This window comes from Acanthopagrus latus, chromosome 11 (assembly GCF_904848185.1).
Source record: "Acanthopagrus latus isolate v.2019 chromosome 11, fAcaLat1.1, whole genome shotgun sequence".
NCBI classification, from domain to species: Eukaryota; Metazoa; Chordata; class Actinopteri; order Spariformes; family Sparidae; genus Acanthopagrus; species Acanthopagrus latus.
Genome location: NC_051049.1, coordinates 30,744,510 through 30,772,074, shown reverse-complemented (window position 1 = coordinate 30,772,074; position 27,565 = coordinate 30,744,510). Strand labels below are relative to the sequence as shown.

At 41.1% G+C, this 27,565-nt stretch overlaps 2 protein-coding genes across 2 annotated transcripts; one reads left to right on the top strand and one right to left on the bottom strand.

The window, feature by feature from the left end:
* Positions 1-328: 328 nt before the first annotated feature.
* rad54l (RAD54 like) lies at positions 329-26,881 on the bottom strand. The gene is made up of 18 exons (XM_037115562.1): positions 26,167-26,881; positions 25,979-26,062; positions 12,630-12,740; positions 12,481-12,541; positions 12,260-12,395; positions 11,231-11,300; positions 10,337-10,625; positions 8,427-8,551; positions 8,192-8,342; positions 7,983-8,109; positions 7,602-7,676; positions 3,510-3,640; positions 3,224-3,334; positions 2,221-2,344; positions 2,064-2,142; positions 1,813-1,992; positions 1,484-1,647; positions 329-647 (listed from the first exon to the last, which is right to left on the bottom strand). The coding sequence occupies exons 1-18, from the start codon at positions 26,167-26,169 to the stop codon at positions 446-448; spliced, it is 2,223 nt and encodes a 740-aa protein (XP_036971457.1). The 5' UTR covers positions 26,170-26,881; the 3' UTR covers positions 329-445.
* LOC119029036 (E3 SUMO-protein ligase ZBED1-like) lies at positions 17,667-20,697 on the top strand. Its single transcript, XM_037115563.1, has 3 exons — positions 17,667-18,794; positions 19,210-19,826; positions 20,034-20,697. Exons 1-3 carry the CDS (start codon positions 17,924-17,926, stop codon positions 20,424-20,426), a joined length of 1,881 nt encoding a protein of 626 aa, XP_036971458.1. The 5' UTR covers positions 17,667-17,923; the 3' UTR covers positions 20,427-20,697.
* Positions 26,882-27,565: the final 684 nt, after the last annotated feature.

The window sequence follows — 27,565 nt, the reverse complement described above, 5'->3', positions numbered from 1 at the left end:
TGTTGCTATCTAGAGGATATTCCTCAAAATTGAAGATCCCGATCAGTTAAACAATGCCCATATTGGCCCTGATCCCAATCCTGCAGATAAGCTTGGGACATCCTTAATACATATACATGGATTTGTGACAAGGCTGGACAACACATCATACAAACCAGTTTTGGACCTTTAAACCAACCGTCACACAGGACTATTAATAACAGGACATGAAAGCTCTGGTTCACCAGTTTGGCTGTCACTATGAATCAATGTTAACATATTTTGCCTCAAGTTCAACAATTATATTCATGTGAAGACATCATTGCAATCATGATGGATAGATCACAAATCAATTGTTCTCCTTTAATTTTTTATTTATTTATAAAAATCAACAAAAATCTCAACAACCCATAAATATCAGTGTATATACAAAACATGTGGCAGAGAGTGTGGTGTGTCCCTGCTGTTACACTACACCCCTCTGGTCCTCATGGGAGCGTTGGTGGAAGACAAAAGAGACAGCAGCGTCCCAAGAGGCTTTCAACACCTGGTCCCTCAGGCCCTTCTTGTCAAAGCAGTGGTTCCACTGGGAGAGGTTACTGGTACAGTCAGAGTCATCTGCTGGTGGCCGTACCTCCCTGCCATTCACACAGCGGCGACAGCGAAACCTGACAATAGCACAGGAGGGAGGATTAATAGATACATTTAATATACACATTATTATGTGTAATGGAAAATGGAAAATAAATGTCACAGTGCAGTTCAAAGCCTTGAAATCACTTCAGTGAAAAGCTTTGGCAAACAGAAAGGTCTTCAGCCTTGATTTAAAAGAGGTAAGAGTTGGAGCAGACCTGCAGTTTTCAGGGAGTTTGATTCAGATATGTGACACTTAATAACATAACAATGCTTTTCCATGTTTCGTTCTGACTCTAGGGACTGAAAGCAGACTTGAACCTGATGATCTCAGAGGTCTGGATGATTTATAACGTGGCAGCATATCACAAATGTATTTTGGCCCAAAACCATTCAGTGCTTTATCAACCAACAGCAGGATTTTGAACTCTATTCTTTGACAGACGGAAAGCCAGTGTAAAGCTCTAAGAACTGGAGTGATGTGATCTACTTTTTTGGTTCTTGTGAGGACTCGAGCAGCAGCGTTCTGAATCAGCTGCGGCAATCTGATGGATTTTTTAGAGAGTTCTGTTAAGACACCATTACAGTAGTCGAGTATGCTTTAGATAAATGCAAAGACAAGTTTATTCAGGCTTGAATGTTGTTCTGAGAGGAAAATAAGGTCCCAAAAGACTGAAGTGAAGGTGGCAGGGTCCGCCACATATAAACAGTAAAACTGTGTTGTCCTTAAAGGTCAGTTTGTTAATTCAGTTTATTTTGATAAGCTGATTTTAAAAAAACGATTAATTCAAAATGCATAACCCTCATTAAAACTACAATTAGATTTAAATAATTACACATGAATGAGTTTTATGAGAGCTTTGGTGATTACTTGTCATGTGTGTCGCTGGTGGTTTCCTTGTTGAGAGTGAAGAGTTCTCGGAGTTCACCCAGAGAGAAGTGACGCTCCACATCCTGCTCCTCATCTACCACACAGCTGCTCAAGGCTTTCTTATGGGCCTGCCTCTGCAGGATCTTCTCTTCGATCGTCCCCGTCTGCCAGCACAAAAACACACAGGGCATTAGTCTGACGTATCCATTAAAAAGTCCCAAGTGTTGGTCAATGATTGTATCTGTAAGAAAAATCATTTCTGCAACAGGCAAGAAGACGTCTGATGGCTCTAATTTTATGTCTGAATCTGATGAGCGTGTTGAACTGACAGAAAGCAGCCTGTAGATGTAGCATGTCTTCTTCTGGCCATCTCTCCAAACCCGAGCCATAGCCTGCTCGTCATTGGCTGGGTTCCAGTCAGGATCAAACATAACCAAGCGATTAGCACCAATTAGGTTCAGGCCACATCCACCAGCCTTGCTGCTCAGCATGAAGATGAACTCTGGGTTCTGGGAAAGAGCAGATGGATTTAGATACTTTACAAAGCTCACAGTGTGGTTTCAAAACAATTCCCACTTACTGATGGGCTGTTGAATCTTTCCACAATCTTGGCCCTTTTCTTGATGGACATTGTGCCATCCAGTCGAACATAGAGATATCTGTAAAACATCAGGAGGAGGGTTGCTGCTCACTTTCAATCAAAACTCATATGATATGGCATAATAAAATGGAAGTACCTTCTACATCTGCACAGCTTTTCAAAGAGGTCCAGTGTTTGAGTGTAGTTGGAGACAAGCACCACCTTGTCACTAGTTGTGCTTCTCGTCATTGCCAGGATGTAGTCAAGAACAAGCATTTTACCTGGAACAAATCAATCCAACTGATCATCCGCACAGAGCTGCAGGACACAGCACAGTATGAGCCACCCCTTCACATTCATGTAGTCATGTGATCTGTTCTTATTTTGATCCTAGGAGACATTTAGCCAGTGAGCAATCTGCTGAAGGGGAGACAGTACACAGCAGACAGTGTACACTGTCTCATAGACTATGAGACATGCTGTTTGTGTATGTATTTAGAGAGAGAAAGAGAAGAAGAGCCTGTGTGCTGTGATACAACAAACACTACAGTTAGTTAAAGATATTAAAAAAGGAGTAGTTAATTGTGGCTTCTGTGTAGTCTGAGCCTGTCAAGCTTCCTGATTGGGACTGAGCATGGGCAACAAAAAACGGTGTGTGTAACTGAGAATATTACTGATTCAGCCTTTTTAAAACTAGTTTAACGTCCTCTGGATGTATTCTGATGAAATATATGATCTGCTGCCTTCTACTGTTCCCCGTTTTCCCAGTGCATTCATGTTGACAAACAGGACACACAAGGAATAAGAAACAGAAAACCATACTCATCCACTGGCAGTGTGAGTAAATTGCTGAATATTAGTGGGTTTACAAGCATTTAAAAAAACGTAAATATACATGCTAATTTCTGTGCAACAGTGTTTGTGATCAAACAACTCAATTTTTGTTTCATGTGACCACATTTTCCTCCAGAAGCCTTTGACAGGCTGTAAAGGAGTCACGCACAATGACCAATCACCTCTAGATAATGACGACAAGCGGCATCATTGACCAGAGCTACAGGTTACCTCATGGTTATTGTAACTCTATTGTATCTTTTTTGTTGTAGTCAGTGAGTGACAGTACGTTTACCTGAGCAGACCCATGAGGGACATGTTCTTACCAGAGAGCTGAGGCTCCACAGCTTTAGTGCTGTAGCCAGGTGGAAACAGATCCAGTGCCCCCTCAAAGCCCTCCTCACCCTCTACACACTTCTCATAGATCAGAGCTGGGTCTGGGACACACAACAGTGGTTAGCATTTCTACACATAAAGCATGTGATTCTACATCAGATACTACTGTATGGAGGGCCAATATCACAAAAGACAACTAGTTAGACCTCCTGTCATATAATTAACATTTGATCCTGTATTTGAGTATAGTTTGTTCCATTTGGTGTAAGCACTTACGATTGCACAGCTTCTTGAGTGATGTAATGGAGGACAGGGATGAGACACTTATTCTGCCCTCTTGTAATGTCTCAATGGGTTTGGCCTGCCTCAGGAAGTGCTTATAGAGCTCTGTCTGCAGTGGAGTCAGTCTACGGGTAAACATTAATCATGTTTAAATCAAACATCTTTTACATATGGTTGATCGTTATAAGAAAATACAACAGGGTGCAGTATGAGCTTGAGGGCAGAGGTACCGCTCTGACGATGTGTTTGTGGCCTGATCTCCTGATTGAAATCAAGATCGATGTATGCATGTCTGTCCTATAAACTTGTGTACTGAGGGCATTTGGCTGACAATATAAATAATCTTAAGCTTTATAGTGGAAAAACATGTTTCTAAACAAAGCAAGGAAATGAAGAAAGTATCCAACCTTGAAATCTGCATCATGCCAAAAATGAACAATTTTACAAAAGATCAACATCACTTACAGTTGTGGTGAAAAGTTACATGCACTTCAATAATGAATTAATTATGGACCTTCTAGGAATGTGACCAAATCTGCTGGATCAAAACTATACATACGGTAATTATAATATTTATTTAAATGTCCCTCGGCCATGTTCACCTCAGTTAGCTGCTTCTGATTTCCATCCACAAGCTTCTGGTTGTCCTCTGGCTGAATTTCTAATCACTCCTCCATCAGAATCGGTGAAGTTCATCTAAATTTGTTGTCTTCCAGGCACAGACTTTTTCTTCAGCACAGTCGAGGACTTCTTTCTTGCATGTCAGCCTCTCAGCTCATGTTTAAGTAAAACACACTTGACTGTGGATACTGACACCTGTGTCTTCTAGCAGCTTCTGATTCGTTGCTAACTTGCTTTTGGTGGTTTTTGGTTGACTCTTGACCATCCTTACCGGTTTCATTTCATCAGCAGTTGATAGGTTGTGTTTTCTTTCTGATTGTGGGAGTAACAACACTGTGCCATGCTTACTTACAGTTGCTGGTACGGTTGATCTTGGGACCTTTAACTGCTTTGAAGTAGCTCCAAGTGGCTTTCCTGATTTGTTCAAATCAATAATGTGCTTTCAGATCAATGCTGATTTTCTTAGACTTTCTCACAGTAGCATTTGTAGCTGAGACTAACAGCTGTATCAAACAAGCCCTATTAAAATGGTCCCAGAAAAGTCACCAGTTGGCATCAATCAGAATCACCCAGAAGTTAAGAGACCGTGATATGAAAAAATGTTTTTTTTCTATTATCACCAAAACTGATTGTTCAAGTTACTGCATGTATATTTTTGACCCAGCAGATTTGGTCACATTTAAAGAAGTCCTATAATAAATGAATCATTAATAAGGGTGTCGCAATTTCAAATCAAAATCGACAATTAAGAAATTAAGTCACAATCTTGAACGAATTAAAAAATGGAATCGTTGATGCTGTCACGCCCCCATGTCACGTCTGGTCGGCTTGCCAAGCGGATACAGGGCTGATAGTGGAAAAAATTCCTGAGCCTGAACTTTTTTCCTTGCTCCAGAGGTGAATAGGGGTGGGGGTGCGAGACAAATTTTAAACACTTAACTTGTTGGCCCAGGTATATAAACAGCCTGTGTATAACCCTGATCATCATTATTGTCGAGTGGCTCTTTTTAGATATTTTCATGTGGTATGCATTATAACCCCAGTACTATTCAAGAAAACATGTACCATTTTTTTTTTCAATGTGTTCAGCATTTAGATTGACATTAGTCCATCTTAGCACAATCTCTGGAGGTAAATGCTATACAGATTCTACAGCCATACCAAGACAGCTCAGTAAGTGGCAATAATACTACATCAAAGGGAATTATACACTAGGAATTCATTGGTAGTCATTAACTAAAGGACATAAAAAGGACAGATGTTCATTTTTCTTTAACAACTTTAATTGCAAAATAGTAGAACACTGGTGACATTTCTCCACTCCATCCCATATGAGTGCAGGACGTCATTTAGTTCCATCATCAAAACTGATGCATTGGCAATGTTGACTTTTTTGCTGGCAAGATGCTGTGTTTTTACACTGCCTGCATCCTCATCATAAAATCGGACCAGAACATTAAGAATTTTGTCCATACTTTTGTCCGTGGCCTCATCAATGTTGAGTGAAAACATGGTATGATGTAACTTCTCAGAGAGTTTTTTGAATTCTGGCGAGATGCCGTGGGTAAGAAGATAGCTTGCATGCTGCCTCGAGACAGACAGATGCGCTAGTGCGGGTCTGTCCTCCGCTAACTTTTTGCATAACGTTACGAGTGGCTGTGCAATTGTGAATGACAGATCAAACTCGGCAATAAATGAGCACACGCGAATTTTTAAATCAGTTACTCGATCTGTCATTGATGCTGGGACATCTGCCGTGGCCGTTGCCCCTGGCAAACGTGATGTGTGATGCAGTGCTCTGATGGATGCACTATGAGCAGGGTCGACTTCGTGCCGTGGCAGCACTTTTTTTCCGCTCCATATAACAATTTCCGTGCACACACAGTGCAGTAACATGCTCCGGGCTGTCGGAGCTTTTGACACCAGCTTCCATAGCGCCTTTCCGTCAATACCCACTGCCTCAATCCAAGCCCACTGCCATTTATTTTTTATGCCTTTGTCAACCTCTTTAATATCTTCCCCTGGCTTCATAAACATAGCCATTACTTACGGTTTGCGTTTGCTAGCATGGGAAAGAAATTCGAACAGCATGGGACTAAAGAGACATTCACACATGGACGATACCTTGACTACTGTACCACTCGTTTTGCCAGAGACACAGGCCCGCCACCTACCCTACTTCTGATTGGCTTATGTATTACTGGAGTCATTGGGCGTTAAAGCTGCTCTCTGGCCTGCAAATTCCCTTTACTGTCTATCTGCGCATCTCAGAACAACACAGATCAATGTTTATTTTGCAGTTTTTTTCCAGATATATGTATGTCTCCTCTACGAGATTCTGTAATTCATACTACTTTAATTAAAAAAAAAAAAGGGGCGAACCCGTTTTTTTTTTTCTCCCCAGCCCCGATATGCCGGAAATTCGGCGTGGTGCCGGAACGCTATCACCCCTGCGGATAACACACACACATGTATTGAAGTGCTGTGAGTCAACCTCCTCTAACTACTAGCTAAGCCAGTAGCTATTAGCTACAGCCAGTCAAATGATTGCATGGTGTTACACCATTCCTGTTCAGCTCCTGGACCGTGGTCAGGAAGCACAGGGGAGATGATTTCCTCCAGGGCCAAAGTTTGTGTTTACCTTCGGGGTGAACCCCCTTTCACGTGTTAAGCTGGTTGGGAAATAATACCAGGGAGCAGCCAAACTGCGGCCTATTTTGTACACTTCATTGCTGTCACTGTAACTGCTACTCCTCACTCTTGCTCGCCCACTCACACATTACGCACCTTACACACACACACACCTCAGGCACCACCCTATTCCTGAAAGGGGCTACGCCACTCTTACAACAATGGCAACTGCAGATGCGGGAGACCCATAGACAGAACCTGAACCCCCTCCTCTTTCACTGAAGTCGCCGGTGTGGAAATATTTTGGATTTCCAGTCAGTTATGTTGACAAGGGTTAGCCACAGTTTGCAAGCATTGCTGAATCTACATGGCAGGTTATTTTGTTTATGTTTCCAAATGACGGAAGATATGTTATTGTTACATTACGTTGTTAATAAATGTTTTAAATTTGACATTGTAGTGTGGTACTTTTGTGAACAAAGGTCAGATATTATATTGCATAAAAGTCTAGTCTAAAAATGGCAACCTGTGCTTTGAAAAAAAAATAAATGTAAAAACTGAGAATCGAATCGAACCGTGATTGCAGAATCAAACATTTAATTGAATCAGGGATTTGGAGAATCGTGACACCCCTGACACCCCCTAGACCAACCTTTATGAATGTTATGTGACAAAGTAGTTTGTGTTAAACTCATTGTGTTCCACACTCAGAGAGTTCTATAAATCATTGGAACTGAAGAATGCCTTGATATACATATTCTTTGTTAGTGAATGTAAACTTTTGACCACAGCTGTACATATTTAGGTCAGCAGACACCGAATGAAGGAACCTACCTGCAGCACACAACCTGCTCGATCTTCACAGGGAGATATTTTGACAAAATGTCAGATGTTCTCCTGATTAAACACCTGTGGCACAACACAGACAGTATTACAGAGGGATGTTAAATATAGTTAAATACAAGCTGAACATATTCACACCCAGTGTTGGAGAGTATACAAGCATTTGCTGCCAGAATATAGAATATTACATGACATGGTAAGGATATGTTTGAGTCAAAATCAAAAAAAGATTTCTTGTCGCTATAACCATAAATATAATGTTCAGCCTCAGTGACCATCACAGCCCAACCTTTTCCTTACAACAATAAGGAAGTAATAAAACATATAAAACAAAAGGAAATAAACATCTTTAAAATGCTTTGAGGTCCTCACCTGTTGACAATACCGATGAGCTCCTTGAGTTTCTCCTCCCCAGTCTGTCTGTCTTTATCACTGGCAGCTGCATCTCGACCCTTCAGGATGGGAAGCTCAAATCGCTTTTTAAACTCCTGGGCATTGCCTGCCATTCAGGTGAAAAACAAAACAAATGACGGGATCTGTATAAAGAGAAGAAATTAGTCCCATGTGTTTGAGCTGCTTACCAAGGATCCCAGCATTAACAAAGTGGACCAGACTGAAGTACTCCAGCAAGTCATTCTGGATGGGAGTGCCTGATATCAGCACTCTCCTCTGGGCATGCATCGCATTGAGGGCCTGGTATGTCTGGTTGTCGGAGTTCTTCAATCGATGGCCCTACAGCACACACAACAATTAATGTGACATTGTGTTGACCAGAGTCCATCATATCTGTGAAGTATAATGGAGGAGATGAAGTACCTCATCACAGATGATAAGTCCGACTTTGCCCTTGTGCAAAACCTCAGCGTGCAGTCGAAATGTGTCATATGAAATAATGAGGATCGGGGTTGGTACTCTCAAACCATGCTGTGACATGAAGTTCACTAGAAATCACAGAAAACAAACCAAACACTGAGCAGACAGTTAAGAAGCTCTGCACTTTGTTTGGCTAAAGTAGCAGTTGCCTGGTCATACTTAAGCAGACATCATCACTGAGAGCCCTGTTTGATAATGGATAATAATGTGTGTCAGATTCACTTCAAGAAAAAAAAAAGAAAAAAAGAAAATCATACAGAGACAGTGTTAATATATACATATTATATAAATTAAAGACAACTTTGCTGCATGTCACGCCCCCCATCCTATTTCCTGCTTTGAAAGCAGTAATCTTCCTTTCTCGTTATTCCTCTCCAACCCTGCCTACTTACACATTTCAGAGGTTCAAAGCTGACACAACTAGATTAGTGTTATCCTGCGGCTATCTTAGCATTAGCCTGCAGCGTCGTTTCCAGACTCTTCTCCTGTGTGATGAAGATAATTAGAAATCGGAAATTCTGACAGTTTCAGAGATGTTCTTTTCAAGGATACTTTATTCATTTGTTTGTGAAGAGGATTCACTCTGGACAGATTTAGTGAATATTATTTGAACTTGTCTAACCCTAAAATGTATAAAGATCTCAGGATTATGTCAAGCTGTTGTAAAATATCTTTCTAAAGAAGAGTTTAAAATATAAATGACAGCTGTCAGGACATAAAAGCAGTCATCTGTTGATCTTTACTAGGCCTGCACATATTTTTCTAATGATAAATCTATCAATTATTGTTATTTATTTTATCCCAACTATCATTTGTGTATTACTCGATCAATGTAGCAACAAATTTAACCAAAACACAAATTAAAAACTTGTCATTTATAGTTCAATTTTTTTGTATTTAGTAAGTATGTACTGCAGGGCATTATTCCCCAACAAAAAATAGCCCAGTTTTAACTGGTAATCTGGGTGATCCTAATATACATAACATTTGGGTGGGGACGAAAAGTAAACATGACTTAAGCATACTACAGAGGTATCACAACAGACATTTCTCAATGTAACATTAAGTTTCCCTCTCATTTCAGTTTGATCTTCCACAGCTTAAAACAAAATAATGATCTGTCTCATCCTGGTTGTTCAGTGGTATTTCTAATCAGTCGATGAGGACAAACAATCACTAGTTGGACCAGCATGGTAGCAGCATAAAATCATGGCAGCTTCATCTTGCAGTAAACCTGTCAGTGGGGGTTGCCGACAAGTCACACGTAACCATTGAGTTACACTACTTCACCGCTGCACCAGCCTGCAGCATTTCACTGCACAGCCGGATCCAGGGTGAATCAGGCCGTCCTGGGATTCTTCCACTTGAAGTGCTAGACCATGGCGGTAGCACTGCTTAAGTCCTCCGAGCCCCCTTGCACCAGCCCTAATCTTTACTAATCCAGACAACAGTCCCACAATCAGAGCCATCACTGCTTTAAACTAAGTTTAAATCAAAGATTGAATTGAATCATGACCTTAAAATGGAAATTAAATTTACTGTCAGAATTACAGCAATTCAGTCCAATAAAATTTGGAGAGTCTCAAAGAACTGCCCGAATACATTTTATCCCCATCCAAGTTAGCTCGCCACTAAACCGAAGTTTGCCGGAATGGCACCCCAGCTAGACAGCCACAGCCGCAATTAAAGTCTGATTCGGTGGTAAACACTGCAAATGCTGTGTAAATACAGTAAAGAGAACTCTCTTCCTTCCAGTTGACCCCCCAATGCTAACTCTAGCACAAATTGAGGCAACACAAGAGCAGATTGACTGTGGATATTTATAAATGACAGAGCGGGAAGAGACAACCTACCTAGCTGTCTATTGATTGCATCCTTTGAACCTCCATCGATGGCCACTGGTGTGACACGTCCTCCCAGCCACTTTCCCACTTCACTGTACCAGTTGCGAACCAAACTGGAAGGTGAGACAACAATGGCTTTGTCTATCTCTGGCTTGGCATCAGGGCTTTGGCGTAGCAGGGTCCACATAAGGGTGATGCACTGCAGAGTCTTCCCAAGGCCCATCTCATCAGCCATGATGCAGCCAAATGATCCAGAGATACGTCTGCCCGTCACACACTCCCACAGGAACTTCACCCCCTCATTAAAATAAACACATCAATTTTTAATTTGGAAGAACGACAAAAAATCCAATTTATGCTCCTCTAACTCGTTTTTTTTCTTGAGACTCAAGTAAATCTAATGGTCCTTTTCACATCTCAGGAAGGAAGACTGTGACAAGTGATTGAAACATCCGGAATAAACAGGTAAGAAAAGAAAAATAATGCACATGTTTGTGGTTCCAGAGGATGCTGCATGTAATCCAATAACCTGCCTCTGGTGATGTCACCCAGTGGCAGAGTTGCATTTAGATTCACTTGTCTTTAAATTGTCCATAATGAGTCCAGCAGTGTTATAATAGTGCAATCATGGACCAGTGGACGGCTTTAAAAAACTTAAAGCTAAATTATCCATAAGGCAACTCACTGGAGGTAATTTACCATAATAGATGCAGCTTCCCCTGGAGCCACACAAAGTGTTATACTACTTTAATGCATACAATGCTTTAATGTGTAAAATTGGTGGTAGGTTTCTGAAGATAAACAATGCAAGGACACTTCATCAATGTAAGGTTATATAACTCCTCTGTTTAAAAGTATTGTTATGATCAATGAAACACTGAGTAAAACTAAGTATTTGTTTACCTCTCTCTGATGGGGTCTGAGCACTTTTCCTAAAACTGGATCCACGACAACGTGGACTGGGAGTTTTTCTCTGTATGGGACAAACACCAGTCTTGTCAAACAGATTGCCAAACACTGATGTAACTCACGAAATGGTTTATGTCTTCAGATCCATACATCTCATCCACATTAATCATTTAAGGTGATCACCCATTGGTTTACTGAACTTTCCAAATGATACTGAGATTTCTTTACATTCGCTCCAGACAGGAAGTGAGAACTCAAACTAATACCCCTTTTCCACTAGTCAAAAATCTCACTTAAACCTGCTAAGATCAGGCTTTTGTGTGTTCAATGGGAATATGTAAACTCTGAAGTTACACCTCAGTCAACTGACTCTGCAGTAGACACAGGTTTTTATCCACTCAGCTCGGCTTTGATCTAAATGTTAGACCTGGGTGAACATGCTAAATTCCATCCCGCGAAATGATGCAGATTATCAAAATCCAGGAATTTGGGATGCATCTATTCAAGGCTATTTTATTACTGGACACAGTGGTGGAGGTGGAGCCCTGTTCATTCCTCTGAAAGCTGCTCAGTGGTGTTTTGAAGCCAAAAAAGCTTGACTTACCAGCAATGAAAATACCTGGATCACATCTCTTACAGACTTTCTAAATGTTATTGTACCCTATGGCTTAATTTCTGACAGTGAAACAAATCATTTATGGGGCTTGCGTTTTACAGACACTTATTTGACAAGAAATTGTCATTTTCTTTTCTGTTCTCAGCTGTTTCTGGCACATTCTTGGGTGAAAAGTGGCATACAACATAACGCTTGAGATAACTTCACCTTGCCTGTGGGAAACAGGAACAGAGACAATAGACGATTTTTATGGGGTTGACTAATTTTGGTCGAAAAGCAGTAACTGGCTGCTCCTGTTACGAGCATCCAACCTCAATCTTGGCTGATGCAGCTTTAACTATCAGGCCTTTTCACAGGAGATGAAGTCAAAGGCTATGTGGAAGAAGATTTCTGTGTTTTCAACCTACTTTTCAGCTTTGATCAGGTCATGAGCACTCAAAGACGCAGGCTCATAAAGAACCAAAGCATCTTCAGCGAAGGGATCGTGAAGAGCTCTCCTGACTCCTGCGCGCTTTAGACCAAGTGCCCTGATTCCCAGAGAGCCTGTGGGTCATTCAGCAAGAGATCAGTAACTACTCACCTGTTCCAGACATAAAAAAATAAGTTGTGGTGACAAGACAAACATTACCTGTGTAATTTGGAAGAGGAATCTTAAACGGCTTGGAGAGGACACTTCGTATAAAAGCCTCCTATACAAAAGATTATAAACCAGTGAGCCTAGTCACCCTTTACTGTGCTCACATACACGATGTGTGCATGGTACTCAACACTGCTTACATGATTTTCACCATCCAGACATGCAGGCCGGTTGTTCAGCTGTGTCAGAGGCTTCCTGAAGGGAGACACAGGGATTCCTCCCATCTCATCATCACTTCTCCATCTTTTCTCCTGTGAAACAGCAGTACATCTTCTTCAGGTCCCACACATTCAACTCAGTCATTTCAATGTTTCACTCACCAATTCCAACACTTTGTTCTCAATTTCTAAACAAGACAAGCTTGTTATTATGATGACAAAGCACAAACAGGAGTATAGCTGGGGGGTGGTGCAATTTGTTTGTTTATCCATGAACTACACATATCATATATGTTCCACCTTTATGTGAAAACTTTGATCCTTCTTCCTAAAAAAAGTCACCACACTTTACAGACTAGGGCTGCAGCTATCAAATATTTTTAGAATCAAGTATTCTACTGATCATCCTATCAATTAATCAAGTAATCTAATAAAAAGTAAATTAGAATTATTAAACAACAACAGGGCCATAGCCAGAATTTTGAAATACCGAGGTCAACATTCGGCAGACAGGCAGCAAGGCAAAACTGTTTTGTGTGTGTCTTTGTATGAGTGTGTTGCTGGAATTGTAAAATAAATATATATAAAACTATAACTGAACTATTTGAGTGTGTGTGTGTGTGTGTGTGGTGTTGCTGCCTCACAAAAAACTACAACTACGATTATCTGTGACTGGGGGGGCGCTAGTGAGCACCGTATGGAGTAGTCCTGTTTTTCCAGGGCTCCTCTCCATATCTGAAATAATTCAGTCATTTACTTAACATTTCACCTAATTTCCCGGTTTCACCTCATAGATACTTTCATCTAAGTGCCTTAGGAAGACAAAACCAAAAACTGAAAGAGGGAAGTGGCAAGAGAAAGCTGTAGCCCCAGAGTTAGCTAACGATTCGGATCTGGAATCTGAATCAAGCATCCTCGCAGCAATACGAAGTACGAGCAAGACGATGACTGACCGTTTTAATGACTTGGAGGCATCTTTGGCATCCACCCAGGCAACACTGGCGAGTCTCAATAACCGAATACAGGAGGTGGAAAATGCTAGCTTGGAGTATGATCGCCGCCTCTCGCTCGTAGAGCAGAAATGTACGTAAATGCAGTCGGAGAATGAGGCACTTCACCTGAAAGTCACCGACCTAGAGGTTTGCTCTTGGCGGCAGAATGTTAAAATCACTGGCTTGCCTGAGAAAATACATCCAACAGAATTTGTGGCAAAGTTAATCTCTGAGCTGCTGGGTGTCGATAACTTTTCCAAGCCGCTGGAAGTGGACCGGGCTCATCGGCTGGGAAGACGGATCTCAGAGGACGATGCGCGCCTGCCAGTAATGGTAGCGTGGATTTATCATTTCCAACTGAAGGAGAAAATGCTACAACTGGCCCACCAGCAGTTTCCTCTGCGCTACAACGGAAAACGGTTCACGTCTTTCCTGATTACCCGGCGAAGGTGATGAAGCAACGCCAGGCATTTGATCCCGTCCGCAGGCCACTCTGAGATGCAGGTTTGGGGAGTGGCCTCATCTACCAGGCATGGCTGCGGGTCTCCAGTGGCACCATGGACAAAGTTTTTTTGTCCCCGCAGGATGCTGAGGCTTTTGCAGAGACTCTTGAATACTTGAATACTTCCCGCCAACATGGCGTATTTCGGTATGTGACTTAAGTTGTTTGTATACCAACCGGGACTCTTTTGTGATGGTTTGCAAGGTATGTGTATATGTATGTTAACATATTTTTCACATTTTTTTTATTATGGCATTATGTTTGTACAGTGCTACTATGCAAAATCCATATGCATCCTAGCACACCTTCACCAGGTGGTGGCATCACTTTTACTAGTTGGAACGTGCGTGTCCTGGGTCATGTGCTCAAGCGAGCTTAAGTGTTTTCTCACTTAAAATCATTGTCATGGTGATGTAGTGTATTTGCAAGAAACACATATCAGACCCACAAAGGAAAAGTTACTTAGATGTAGCTGGGCCAGTCAGATTTTTCAGTCCATGTTCTCCAGTAAAGCCCAAGGAGTGGCAATTTTGATCTGTAAGACTGTTCCTTTTAGGCATGTTTCTACTGTGAGTGATCCAAATGGCCAGTTTGTTCAGGTAACTGGCTACATTTACTCATTTCATGTCATGCAACTTAATGTATGCGGTCCAAATTTTGATGACCCAGCTTTCTTCTGTAAGATATTTAACTCACTACCTGATCTCGCTGATACACATTTAATTGTAGGTGGCGACTTCAACTGTGTGCTTGATAGCCGTTTGGATAGGTTAGCCCTGCTAAATCAGTCATCTACCTCCTCCATGGTTTTGAATGACTTAATGTCTTCCATGAATCTAGTTGATATTTGGAGGCTTGGACATCTTACAGATTAAACTTTTTTTCTCACAAATGCATAAGTCCATTTCAAGAATAGATTATTTTAATTGACTCTAAATTTATGTCAAATGTGACTGCCTTGAAATATAATATTTTAGTTTATGACCACTCTCCAACTTCATTGGTCCTTGAAGTCCTAAAAGTATAAATGATCGCATCTAAGACTCCCTAAATTAAGTGAGGCTGCTTGAGAAGCTTTAAATTCTGACATCACCATGCAGGAGATTCTGGATGCTGTAAAATCATTTCCTAATGGCAAGGCCGCTGGCCCAGATGGTTTTGGAATTGAACTGTATGAAAAAATTTCTCTGAAGATTGCTCCCCTTCTTTTGAGGATGTTCAATCATTCATTCTCAACCCAGAAATTTCCGTCCATGTTGTACAAACCCAATATTTCATTATTATTAAAAGAAGGTAGGGATAAAACTGAGCCTTCATCTTTTCATCCTATCGCATTATTGAACTCTCATGAAAATGTTTACCGAGTTATTGGCAAATGGATTAAATAAATATATAACATCCATCATTCACACTCATCAAACTGGCTTTGTCCCTAATAGGTTTTCTTTTTTTAATGTCATAAGTATCCACCTTATTCCTGTGGGCGCTGATGTAGAAACGATTATGGGTCCAACTTCCGGTGACACGCCATAATTAGCAGTGAGCCATTGGTTGCTAGCGACTTTCGTTTCCCGTAGCGGTCTACCGAGGGATGAGGAACTCTGTCTGTTTTTTCAATTTTTACTTTTTCAAGCCCTCTCTCCACCTCCTTTTGCCCGAAGCAGCACTGTAGTGAGACTACAACATCATGACACACTTTAAATGGCAAGTAAGAATGTAAAACAAAGCAAAAAAGACTCTGTGCCCCCAAATGCTGTAGCTGCTGACGAGCTTAGCATGGCCACGCTAACAAGCCTCCTTAATTGCCACAAGGCCGAGCTAGCTTCGGAGTTTAAGATATCCTTCTCAGCGCTGGAGGCTATGTGCGCTGAGCTAACCGCGGTTAGCGAGAAGCTAAAAGCCAAGACAGCTGACCTAGAGGCTCGGAGACGCCGCAATAATGTCCGTATTATAGGACTTTCTGAGTTGATTGAAGAACCCACAACCAACCAATTTTTTTCTGCACTGCTGTTCCAACTTCTGGGCGAGGAAATACTACTGACGCCACCCGCGCTGGATCAAGCACACAGGTCCCTGGCCCCAAAACCCAAAGATGGTGAGAGACCACGGCCCGTCATCGCCTGGTTCCACGACTACCAAACTAAGGAAAAGGTTCTCCGTGAAGCCTGCAAGAGGAGGTCTGACCTACAATATCTGGGGAAACCTGTGGCTATCTTCGAGGAGTTCTCCCCCAAGGTGATGGCGCAACGGGCTGCATACCGGGAAGTCATGGCCCTCCTCTACCAATGCGGGTTGAAACCCAGTCTCCGCTACCCGGCAAAGCTGTATATTACCATGAGCAATGGGAAAAAGATCCTGCTTTCGTCAGTTGTAAAGGCTAAAGAATACCATTCCAGTGGAAACACTTAAAATGACGCTTGATGATACGGTAACAGTGCCTGGCTGACTGGCCGTTTGGCATTCTGCTATCAGTGAACATTAAAAAATGTGGACTGTATAATGCTAATGGCACGAATATTTCACAAGCTATATATATATACATTACTTATAGTTAACCCCCCTTCAACTGAACATCTTTATATTGTGTAAGAGGCACCAGTTGTGTTCTATGTTCAGGTCTGTTCATGTTGATTTTTACATGGAAGGTAATAACAGTAAATATTCATGGAGGCACAAATCTCACTCCTTGATCCGAGCTTCTACTGTAAGGATACAGTTCCTTTTTTAGGGCCTGAGTGGCCTACTTTTCTATCAACATTACTTTTGGTGCCAATTTTCCTTCATGTATAGAGTCCTGTTTTACAACTACACTGCAATTATGATTAGAGAGTGATTACTATGCAATTGCAATGTAACACAACACCTGTCTCCTTTATTTGTTTATCTCTCTTTACATTTTGGGTTAATTTTGGTTACGCTACCTTGCCACTATATACTGTGTGTATGTATAATATTACCCAATGGGGCTGTTTTGCAAGAAGGCGTTATAAGTCCTCCTGCTTTATGGCCTGGATAATTAGGCCCAAGTTTGGACAAAATGTTTTATGCTCTGTCTCTGTTGAGACTCTCTTATTCTCATAATTTGGAGAGAGATTGGGCAACATTTATTTGCAATGGGAACGGGGTTAGAAAGCAGTTGTATCTAGTGAGACACTCAGTGTTTGTATTCCTATGTGGATTGGGATTTTTTTTTTGTATTTTTGTATGCAGGTATGAGTGTGTGTGTTTTGTTTTTTTGTTTAGTTTCGTTTTTTCAAACATCCCAAACGCTGCAGATTATCACATAATAATTGGAGGTGATTTTAACCAGGTCCAGGACCCTGATCTTGATAGATCATCCACCAAAAAATCTAGCCTGCCTAAGGCAGCCAACATGTTAAAGTTTCATGCAGATCAATTAGGCCTATCTGATCTGTGGAGATCTAAGCACCCTTACACAAAAGCTTTCTCTCTTTTTTTTCACATGTCCATAGGTCTTACTCTCGGATCGACTTCTTCCTACTCGATAATAGATTGTTAGACAATATACAGTAGGGCTGCACAATTAATCGAATTTTAATCACGATCACGATTTTGGCTGCCACGATTAAATTAAGATGATCGTCGGCGATTTTAACATTTAAAAAGCGAGCTCTGTTGCATGTCAAATCAAGCACTTTCTCAACCAACCACCAGGGGGCGACCGATAGGTTTGGGCATCATTACGCTGCCTAAACCGCAAACGAGCGAGCCCTGCAGGCAGCAACGCCATTTTCAAATGATTTGTGAGAGAGTGAGGCGCAATGTCGGGGGCAGGAGACACAAGTGCGCTAGCACCGACTGGAGACGAGGAGCCGCTGGTGCCTCGTGAAGCAGCAAAATCTACTGTGTGGAGTTTTTTTGGATTCAGGGCAAGTGATATTGACCAAAAGGACGTGATATGTAAAGAGTGCCACAGAGTTGTTTCCGCGCCAAAAGGCAACACAACCAATTTATTTAACCACTTGAAAACACACCACAAACAAAAATATGATGAATGCATGAAGGCCAAAGCTAACGCTGGTCCACCAAATCCCCGTCAGTGTCCAGCGCCAACCCAGACAACCATTACAGCAACTCTGCACCGGGCGACACCGTATCCATCCACCTCTCAAAGACACGCTGAAATAACGGATGCAATAACGTTTTATTTGGCCAAAGACATGTGTCCAATAAGTACTGTAAGTAACAAAGGCTTCAAAAGCATGGTCAAAATACTGGACAAGAAATACGTGATCCCCTCGCGCAATTATTTCTCCAAAGTGGCATTGCCTGCACTATATGAAAAATGTCGGGAGGAAATAGAGAGGGAAATAACAACAGTCGAGTATTTCGCAACTACGACTGACCTATGGTCCAGCAGAACAATGGAGCCGTACATGTCCCTGACAATTCACTATATTGATGATGATTTTACAATGAAGAGTCGGTGCTTGCAGACGTCATTCTTCCCACAAGATCACACAGGAGAAGCTATAGCCCAGGGACTGCGGGAAGCACTGGCCTCTTGGAGCCTGCGAGAGGAGAAACAAGTCTGCATCACCACAGACAATGGATCTAACGTCATCAAGGCAGCTTCTCTAAATAAATGGATGAGGCTCCAGTGCTTTGGCCATAGGCTCCATCTAGCAATTGGTGAGTAGGACAAATAAAAACAAAAAGTACACATAACTGAATTGTACATATATGTATTCTGTGCTAATATGATGGAGATTGGTCATCATATGTGTAGGCATTTTTTAAATTTTAAATAAATTAACATACAAATAAGTGAATAAATAAATAAATAAATAAACAAGTGATTGAAATAGCATAACATCTGTGCATCTTAACTGACCGAAATTTTACTGTGCTTGTCTATCTATTTATGTACAGTTTTTGGCCTTTTATTTCATGTGATGCTGGAACAAACTAAATTCCCTCCTCTGGGATCAATAAAGTTCAATTCAATTCAATCAAATCCAATCTTAAAACAACACATGAAAATAAAAGAGCAAGTGTATGCAAGGTTTTGTTCTGTTTTAATTATGAATCTCATGTTCTTTTACAGAGAATGCAATGAAAGATCCTTGCATTGACCGTGCAGTAGGGATCTGCAAAAAACTTGTGAGCAGTTTCTCCTACAGCTGGAGGCGTAAAAAGGAGCTAGCACAGGCTCAGAAGGAGCTGAAGCTTCCAGAACATGGGCTGAAGACAGAATGCCCCACAAGGTGGGGGTCAAGACAGGCAATGATTGAAAGAGTCCTGGAGCAGCATAAGGCCATCTCTCAAGTTTTGTCTTCTGACAGAAAGTCCAGACATCTCCTCCCATCATGGCAGGACACTGAGATCCTCGAAGCCATCTACAAATCCCTCCACCCTTTGACTGAGTTTACTGATGCACTGTCCAGTGAGAAGTATGTCAGTGTTTCTTTTGTGAAGCCAGTCCTCCACCTCTTCACTTCCTCCATCCTCAAAGTGAACGATGATGATCCAGAGCTCACAAACACCATCAAGACAAAAATCCTAACTTACCTGGAGGAAAAATACAAGGATCCCGAGACACAAGACCTGCTCAACCTGGCTTCTGCTTTGGATCCCCGTTTCAAGCTGCGATACACAAGTGAGGACAGGGTTGCACCGATCCAAGCCAGACTTATGTCTGAGATGGCTGCATCTCTGAGCATGGTAAGTAATAATTGTAGATACTTGGATATAAACCATTTATTATGAATTCAAGAAACTAAGTGAATTAAAATGTGCTAAAAAAAAATAATTCATGTGCTGTCTGCAATCTAGATTCTGAATGTGGTTGTCAAAAATATTTATTATATATTTACAAATATATTAGAGTAAATTTGTTATTCATATCTTATTTACCATGCACTTTTCAAGGAGCAGGGCCCAAGTGATGGTGGGACTGCAGACAGGGCAGAGGATGATGCACCCAGCACATCCAAGAAGAAGAAGACCTTGGGGAGCTTCTTCAAGATCACTGAGAGAGCCAGACCAACCCATCCTCCTCAACAAGCTCTAGCCACTGAGCTTCAGTCGTACCTGCAGTGTGCTGACCTGGACAGTGAGGAGAACCCACTGGACTGGTGGAGGGAACATCAGCGAGTGTACCCACGGCTGTCAAAGCTGGCCAAAAAATATTTGGGTATACCCGCAACAAGTGCCCCTTCTGAGAGGGTTTTCAGCACCGGGGGGAACATCGTGACTTGCCTTCGGTCTTCGTTAAAGCCTGAGAGTGTTGACAGGCTGGTGTTCCTGGCTAAAAATCTGTAGGCCTGCTGTATGGTAGTAGGTTCCATTTGTGCCTTTCCTGCAACTGTTCGCAACTGTCTGTTTACAAACTGTTTGTTTGCACTTTATAATTGCATTTTGCAATAGAATATTGCTTTCCTTTTGTTTCAATTTGAAGAGTTGTTTGTTTGAATAAGAAAGTGCAATAAAAAGGTATGTTTTACCTAACATAATGAATAATCGTGATTAATAATCGTGATTACAATATTTATAAAAATAATCGTGATTAGCATTTTGGCCATAATCGTGCAGCCCTAATATACAGTCATGTGAGTATCACAGCATAGTCATTTCCGATCACTCTCCTATCTCTTTAAGCATTAACCTTTCTCAGGGCAAATTGCCTACCAACCCTGGAGATTCAATTCCCACTTATTATCTGAACTGAAATTCAAGGACTTTTTAACCAATCAGATCCAGTTCTTCTTTGACACACATGACACACCGGATATTGGTAGTGATGTACTTTGGGAGGCACTTAAAGCTTACTTGCATGGTCAAATTATTTCTTCCATCTCTGGCTTTAGGAAGTCTGTGCGCTCTAAATTGATACAAATAGCAGACAAAATACAAAGGTTAGACACCCAATACTCTGTTGACCCCTCAGATGAACTGTATAAAAAACGAGTACAGCTCCAATCACAGTATAATTTGTTAACTCCCGGCCAGATTGAGAAACAACTTTTACACACCAAGCAACGCTTTTTTGAGCAGGGTGATAAAGCAGGCAAACTCCTAGCATACAAAGCACAAACTGAATCTGCATCTAGACTTATACCTAGGATTAGGTTAGCTCCTGATGACACCACATCCAATCCTGCCACTATTAAACCCCCAAACCCCCCTTGACCTACTCACATACCCTCAAATTGACCCAGTGGTTGCGAATGAGCTAGGTGCACCAATCACGATCTCTGAGGTTAAAGATGCAATAAGTTCTTTACAGAGTAATAAATCGCCTGATGGTTTTACCACAGAGTTCCACAAGACCTACTCTGCAACTCTTGCCATGATTCTAGTTAAGGTGTTTAATGATGCTCGGGTAGAAGGTCTGTTACCACCCACAATGTCAGAGGCTTCAATTACACTGCTATTAAAAAAGGACAAAGATCCGCTTCTTTTTAGTAGTTATAGGCCGATCCCCCTTCTGAACGCAGATTTTAAAATACTAGCAAAAGTCCTAGCTGGCCGTCTCCAAAGAGTCATATCATCCTTAGTCAATCCTGACCAGACTGGATTCATTTCGGGAAGGCATTCATCTTCAAACACACGTAGGTTAATTAATATTCTTTACTCTCCCTCTACTGACTGTCCCGAACTAGTTTTGTCCTTAGATGCTGAAGCGTTCAACCATGTAGAGATACCTTTTTTACATTCTCAATAAATTTGGCCTCAGCCCCGACTTTGTGGATTGGATAAAACTTCTTTATGCTTCTCCCCTAGCCTCTGTCAGCACTAATGGTATTAAATCACGGCTATTCCCCCTGCACAGAGGCACTCGACAGGGTTGCCCCCTTTCCCCGCTACTGTTTGCCTTGGCAGTCGAGCCCCTGGCCATCTGGCTGCGAAGTGAGAATGGGTTCGGGGGTATCATACGCCATGGACAGCTTCACAAAATTTCTTTTTATGTTGATGATCTTTTACTGTACATATCCAACCCTGCCTCCAGTCTCCCTATAATCTTAGATATTTTTGAAAAACTTGGGAAGTACTCTGGTTATAAACTCAATTTGGGAAAAAGTGATGCATGGTCACAGATGTTCTTAAGTACCTGGGGATCCTAGTGACAAGATCATTTTCTGAACTATTTGCCAAAAATTTCAACCCATTACTTGAACGTTGTAAATGAGATCTTGCTAGATGGTCCACTCCCCCCCTTTCTTTGATCGGGCGGCTCAACTTGATAAAAATGTCACTGCTACCACAGTTTCTTTACCTTTTCCAACACATATCTGTTTTCATAAGGAAATCTTTCTTTTCCAATCTTGATCGGCTGATTAGTTCCTTTCTTTGGAGCAATAAACGGGCACGAATTGGTCGAGCAGCTCTCCGGCTTCCTAAATCCCTAGGAGGATTAGCGCTCCCAGATTTTCGTTACTACTACTGGGCGTGTAACATCAACAAACTTCTCTTCTGGAACACTGGTAAAGCAGTACCCGAATGTCCGCAATGAAATTTCCCCCTCACGTTTTTGCCTTTGGTCTGTGGTGTGCTCCCAACTACCATTGTTAGTTAAACAGGTTAGCCCTGATCCAATTGTAACGAACACGCTGATGATTTGGAATCAGCTCAGAAAAACCTTTGGCCTCCACTTTCAGTCGGGTCAATCTCCAATTTTTCGTAATCACCTTTTTTCTCCTTCATGCTCTGATCCAGCTTTTCGTACCTGGTCTCAGAAGGGCCTTGCAATGCTTAATGACCTTTTTATTAATGGTGTTTTCTCCTCATTCACTGACTTGGCAGCAAAATTTCATCTACCAAACACTCACCTTTTTCGGTACTTTCCAATAAGACATTTTGTGAAATTTACACACTGTCCCCAAATCAACTAACCTCTCTAAGAGCTGCTTGGGGTCAGGACCTTGGAGCTCCCTTTTCCGATGTGCAATGGGAGGGGATATCAAATAATGTCCACTCGTCCTCTATTTGTGCAAGGCATAGCCTTCTTCAATGTAAAATTCTGCATAGAGCCTATTTTACTAATGCTAAGCTGGCTAAAATCTATCCTGACGGAGCAGACTCATGCAACAGATGTGGGCAGGCTCCTGCTGATCTTGATTACATGTTTTTGTCTTGCCCTAAACTGTCTGAATTTTGGGCGGCAATATTTGAAACACTTAGTAAAACAACAGGCCAAATCATACGGTTTGAACCCCTCACGCAACTCTCCACGCAAGTCCACACGACAAATCATTGCATTCACCACATTACTTGCTCGAAGACTTATTCTTCTAAAATAGTCTCACTCTTCCCCCCCAACTCATAATAAATGGATTCAGGATGTACTGCAGTGTATTATGCTAGAGAAGGTTAGGCTTTCCTTAAAAGGGTCCTCAAGCAGTTTCTATAAGATGTGGCAGCCCTTCATCGCATTCACTGTTTCTCTGACTATTGTAGCAGAAACCAACTGAGCCCCCCCCTTTATCTATTTGTTTATTTATTCGTATTTTATTTCTTTTTTATTATTTCTTTTTATTTTTTTTAACTTATTTATTTATTCTTACTTATTCATCCCTTTTTTTCTTACTTGTCTGTAACCATGTACCATTATGTAATTACTATGTATCTGTATTTTTCCTTAGTACCAGGTCTATTTACTTTGTTTTCTTGTTTGTAACCTGTGCCTTGCACATGTATGTGGTGAGAATGAATGGATTTAATATGTGTAGCTCAGGGTGGGTGGCAGGGTGGCTGGGTGCCAGTCCTGGGCTGATATGGGTAAATAAGAATGGATCTTTTAACCTGTTCTGGAATCACTGCCTTTTATAAGAACTGAGATCCTGACTGTTCTATGAAAACACCAATAAAGAAAGTAAAAAAAAAAAAAGCAATGAAAATTATCATTAAAACTACGAGAACCAACAACCTTCCAAAGGATGGCAGCAGTGTGGCTACAAGATCTACCTTGACCTGCAACACATGAACACCCTGCTGTTTGTATTCCACCCGATGACACTAAAACCCAGGTTCTGTGATGGGGGACTTTAAGGCTTTGGCTGCACTCTCTGTCTGCTTTAAATAAATCAGATTGTGTCCCACGATCTCTTTTAACAAAACGCGTCCCACCTTCTTACTGTGCAGATACTGATATGCCTCAGAGCTTTTTAGGTTTTTATATATATATATATATATATATATATATATATATATATATATATATATATATATATATATATATATATATATATATATATATATATATATATATATATATATATATATATATATATATATATACATACATACATACATACACACACACACACACACACACACATATACATACATACATACACATATACACACACACACACCCTTATTGTGCAGAGGAGGTCTTTGAGGAACTCCAAAAGGAAATTTCCATCTACCAAAGTTTAGGGTCAATCTCAATATGTGGCGATCTTAATGCCAGAACTGGTATGAAGGAAACAAACATATCTTGAAACGTATCTTCAAACATCCATACATTGGTAATGGTAGAATCAGAGGAGACTCTCTGGGCAGACTCACACAATGGTCTGTGTTAGGTAGTAGAGTTGTAGATTATGCCATTACTGACACTGAACCACAAGATATAAATAAATTCACTGTATCACCGCAACAGCCCCTTTCAGACCATAGCCAAATTTCTGAAAAAGTTATTGTCAACCACTGTGAATCCAAACCCTAAGCCAAGGCTGTTTCCTCTACCGAGGAGATACAAATGGACAGTAGAGAGCACTGCTGCCCATACCGCTGCACTAGACTCTCCCCAAAATAAAAACACCTTTTGGAAATTATGGAAAAACATCAACAGAAACCCACGTACAGAGACCAGCCCAATTCGAAATAGCAGAATCTGGAAAAATTACTTTGATGACCTCTATAAATATCCAGAGTGTCACGGTCTTTTTAACAATAGACAAACTGAAAGAACTAGAAATGACAGTGAAGGACACCCAGTGTGCACTTGACTACCCCATCACCATTAAAGAAATACAGCACAAACTCAAAACCCTCCAACTTTGTATACACAGGGCACCAGGGTCTAGTATTGATTCTTTCCACGGACTGATATGGAGCAAATGTTTGTCAGAAAGTGCTTTTCATTTGTGGGGGTTTCAATACTGATCTACTGAATTCAAGTAAGACTAGAGTGAGATTTATTGGCACAAAAGTGGTAAATATTAGAAACGGAAAGGGATATTGATGGTGCAGGTGAAACATTCTTAAGAATATTGAGATCATTATATAATTCAAATTGTCCCATAAAACCATCCTACAGAAAAACATAAATATAGAGATCATCCATGGATCACCAGGGGATTACAAAAAGAACAAAAATACACTATACACAGATTTCAAAACACAGAGAACTAAAGTGGCAGAAAAAAAAGTTAACTTATATTATAAAGAGATGTTGGAAGGACTTCTACAGTAAAATATTAGATGATAATAAAAAGAATGCTAAAGGACTATGGAATATATTAGATAGTGTTATCAGAAATGGCTCTAAACAAATAAGCTATCCACAGTATTTTATTGATCATGAAAATTATATATGGTCAAAGTGAATGTATAGCTTAAATACATTTTTTGTGAGTGTTGGACCAAACTGATCCATCAGTGACAACCGAATAAATTAATGATTATACTATGGAAAGGAATCCCAGATCTGTTTCTGAGAGCAGTGGAGGAGAAACATATGATAAATATTGTTGATAAATGTAAAAAAACATCATGCCTACAGACTTTAATGAAACAGACATGACAGCAGTAAAAACGGTTATTGGTGGGAGACTTGACAGCCCTGATGTTCATCCTAATGTACTCACAGTTCTACATGTCCACTCATCATCTTCACATGGATCTCCTGATCGCTTCCGTTTGGCAACCTGACTGGGGGCCAGACTCCGTCTCTGGGATTAGAAATTCATACGAAGATAGACATTAGATGGTGAAAGCTGGTAGACAACACCTGAATGCAGCCTGTAGCATCATAGTAACAGTTCAGCCTGCTCACCATGGCTCCTGATTCCTCGACGTGCCTGTTTTGATTGAGCTGTCCGTACTGTTAGCCTCCTCTCAGCTAACGTTGAGTTAGCAGCTCTGCCCGCTTCATCTCCATAGCAAAGCTAAGAACAGCTATAGGCCGCTGACTAACACATAGTACTAGCAGCAACGCTTATTATCGTCTCATCTTCGGTGACAGAACAGTGACAACGGCTGTGCTTTTGGAAACAGCAGTCTCCTCTCGGTTCGGGTTCGCTTTGCATTGAAGTTCGCGCTAAATGTTGCAAACACTACGGCAAGCCGGAAAGTTCGAGCAGAGCGCCGTTTGAGTGCAGAGCTGCAGCACATTTCCATCCATTCATATCCTCGCTGTTCACACTGGACACGTGAGAAATGTTGGAACACATGGATGTGGAAACTGATACGAGGCTATAACACTGGCAAGAAGGCCCAAATAATAAACTCTCAGTCGGAAACAGCGCTTCTCGAAGTTTATACATTTCCTCCTAACTCAACAACTGACTAAATTGAGCGATTTTACAGCAGAGGACGGGGGATTTGTTGCTGACTGTAGTTGATGTGGCTGTTTTGAGCAACAGTACGTTGGTGTTCCTGTTTACCGCCTGCTTCAGTGTAAAACGTTGTCAAAGTGATGTAAATGAGCAGTTAGCTAAAGTCATCCTGTCCTGTAACTGTATGGAAGCGAATCTGTTCCATGATTCAAATTAAAATGGATTAACAGAAATGCGTTTTGAGAAAATAGCTGCATTTTTTAACTCATAAATAAAATGAGTAATAAATCATCCAATTGCACTTTCATTTTCTTCTTCAAGACTGCTCATTTTGTAACTTAATTAAAATGATGAAGAAAATGACATTGAAGATTCAGTTTTCAAAAGATGCCCTAGCAAACAGGTACCAAAATTCAATTTAAAATGTCAAATTTGAAAATTAAAATGCATTAGCAGAAATGCTTTTTCATTTCAAGGTCATCGCTGCATTATGTGACTCACAAATAAAATGAGTAATAAATCATCCAAATTGCATTTTCATTTTCTTCTCCAAGCCTGCTCATTTTGTCACATGACTGAAAGAAAGCTTTTTCGTGTTTCAATTTGAATTCGCTATCCCAAGCGGCGCAGGAGAGTGACGTCATCTTCAGCCCCCAGTCTGACCGACTGTGCTACGCATCTACGTTAGGGGGTGGCGGTGTGCATATTAGACGCTGGAGCAAGAGAAGAGACAACAGGAGAGTATGAAGGCTGTGTTGGTAGCATAGATTGTGGTACATGTTCTCAGAAACAGCGGGGAAATCACCACCATGTCCAGTTGTTTACTGCGGTCAAGTCAGCCATGGTTTGCGTTTGCTTTGTAAAATCAGCAACATTTTTTTTCCAGTGCGCAAATGC

Bases quoted from the DNA above. Each gene is read 5' to 3' on its own strand.
- LOC119029036 (XM_037115563.1), top strand. From the start codon at position 17,924: ATGTCGGGGGCAGGAGACACAAGTGCGCTAGCACCGACTGGAGACGAG. The intron at 18,795-19,209 runs GTGAGTAGGACA...GTTCTTTTACAG, and splicing joins TAGGCTCCATCTAGCAATTG to AGAATGCAATGAAAGATCCT. The intron at 19,827-20,033 runs GTAAGTAATAAT...GCACTTTTCAAG, and splicing joins TGGCTGCATCTCTGAGCATG to GAGCAGGGCCCAAGTGATGG.
- rad54l (XM_037115562.1), bottom strand. The intron at 12,396-12,480 runs GTAATGTTTGTC...AATGACCCACAG, and splicing joins TCCTCTTCCAAATTACACAG to GCTCTCTGGGAATCAGGGCA. The intron at 11,301-12,259 runs GTAGGTTGAAAA...TGTCCCATACAG, and splicing joins GACCTGATCAAAGCTGAAAA to AGAAAAACTCCCAGTCCACG.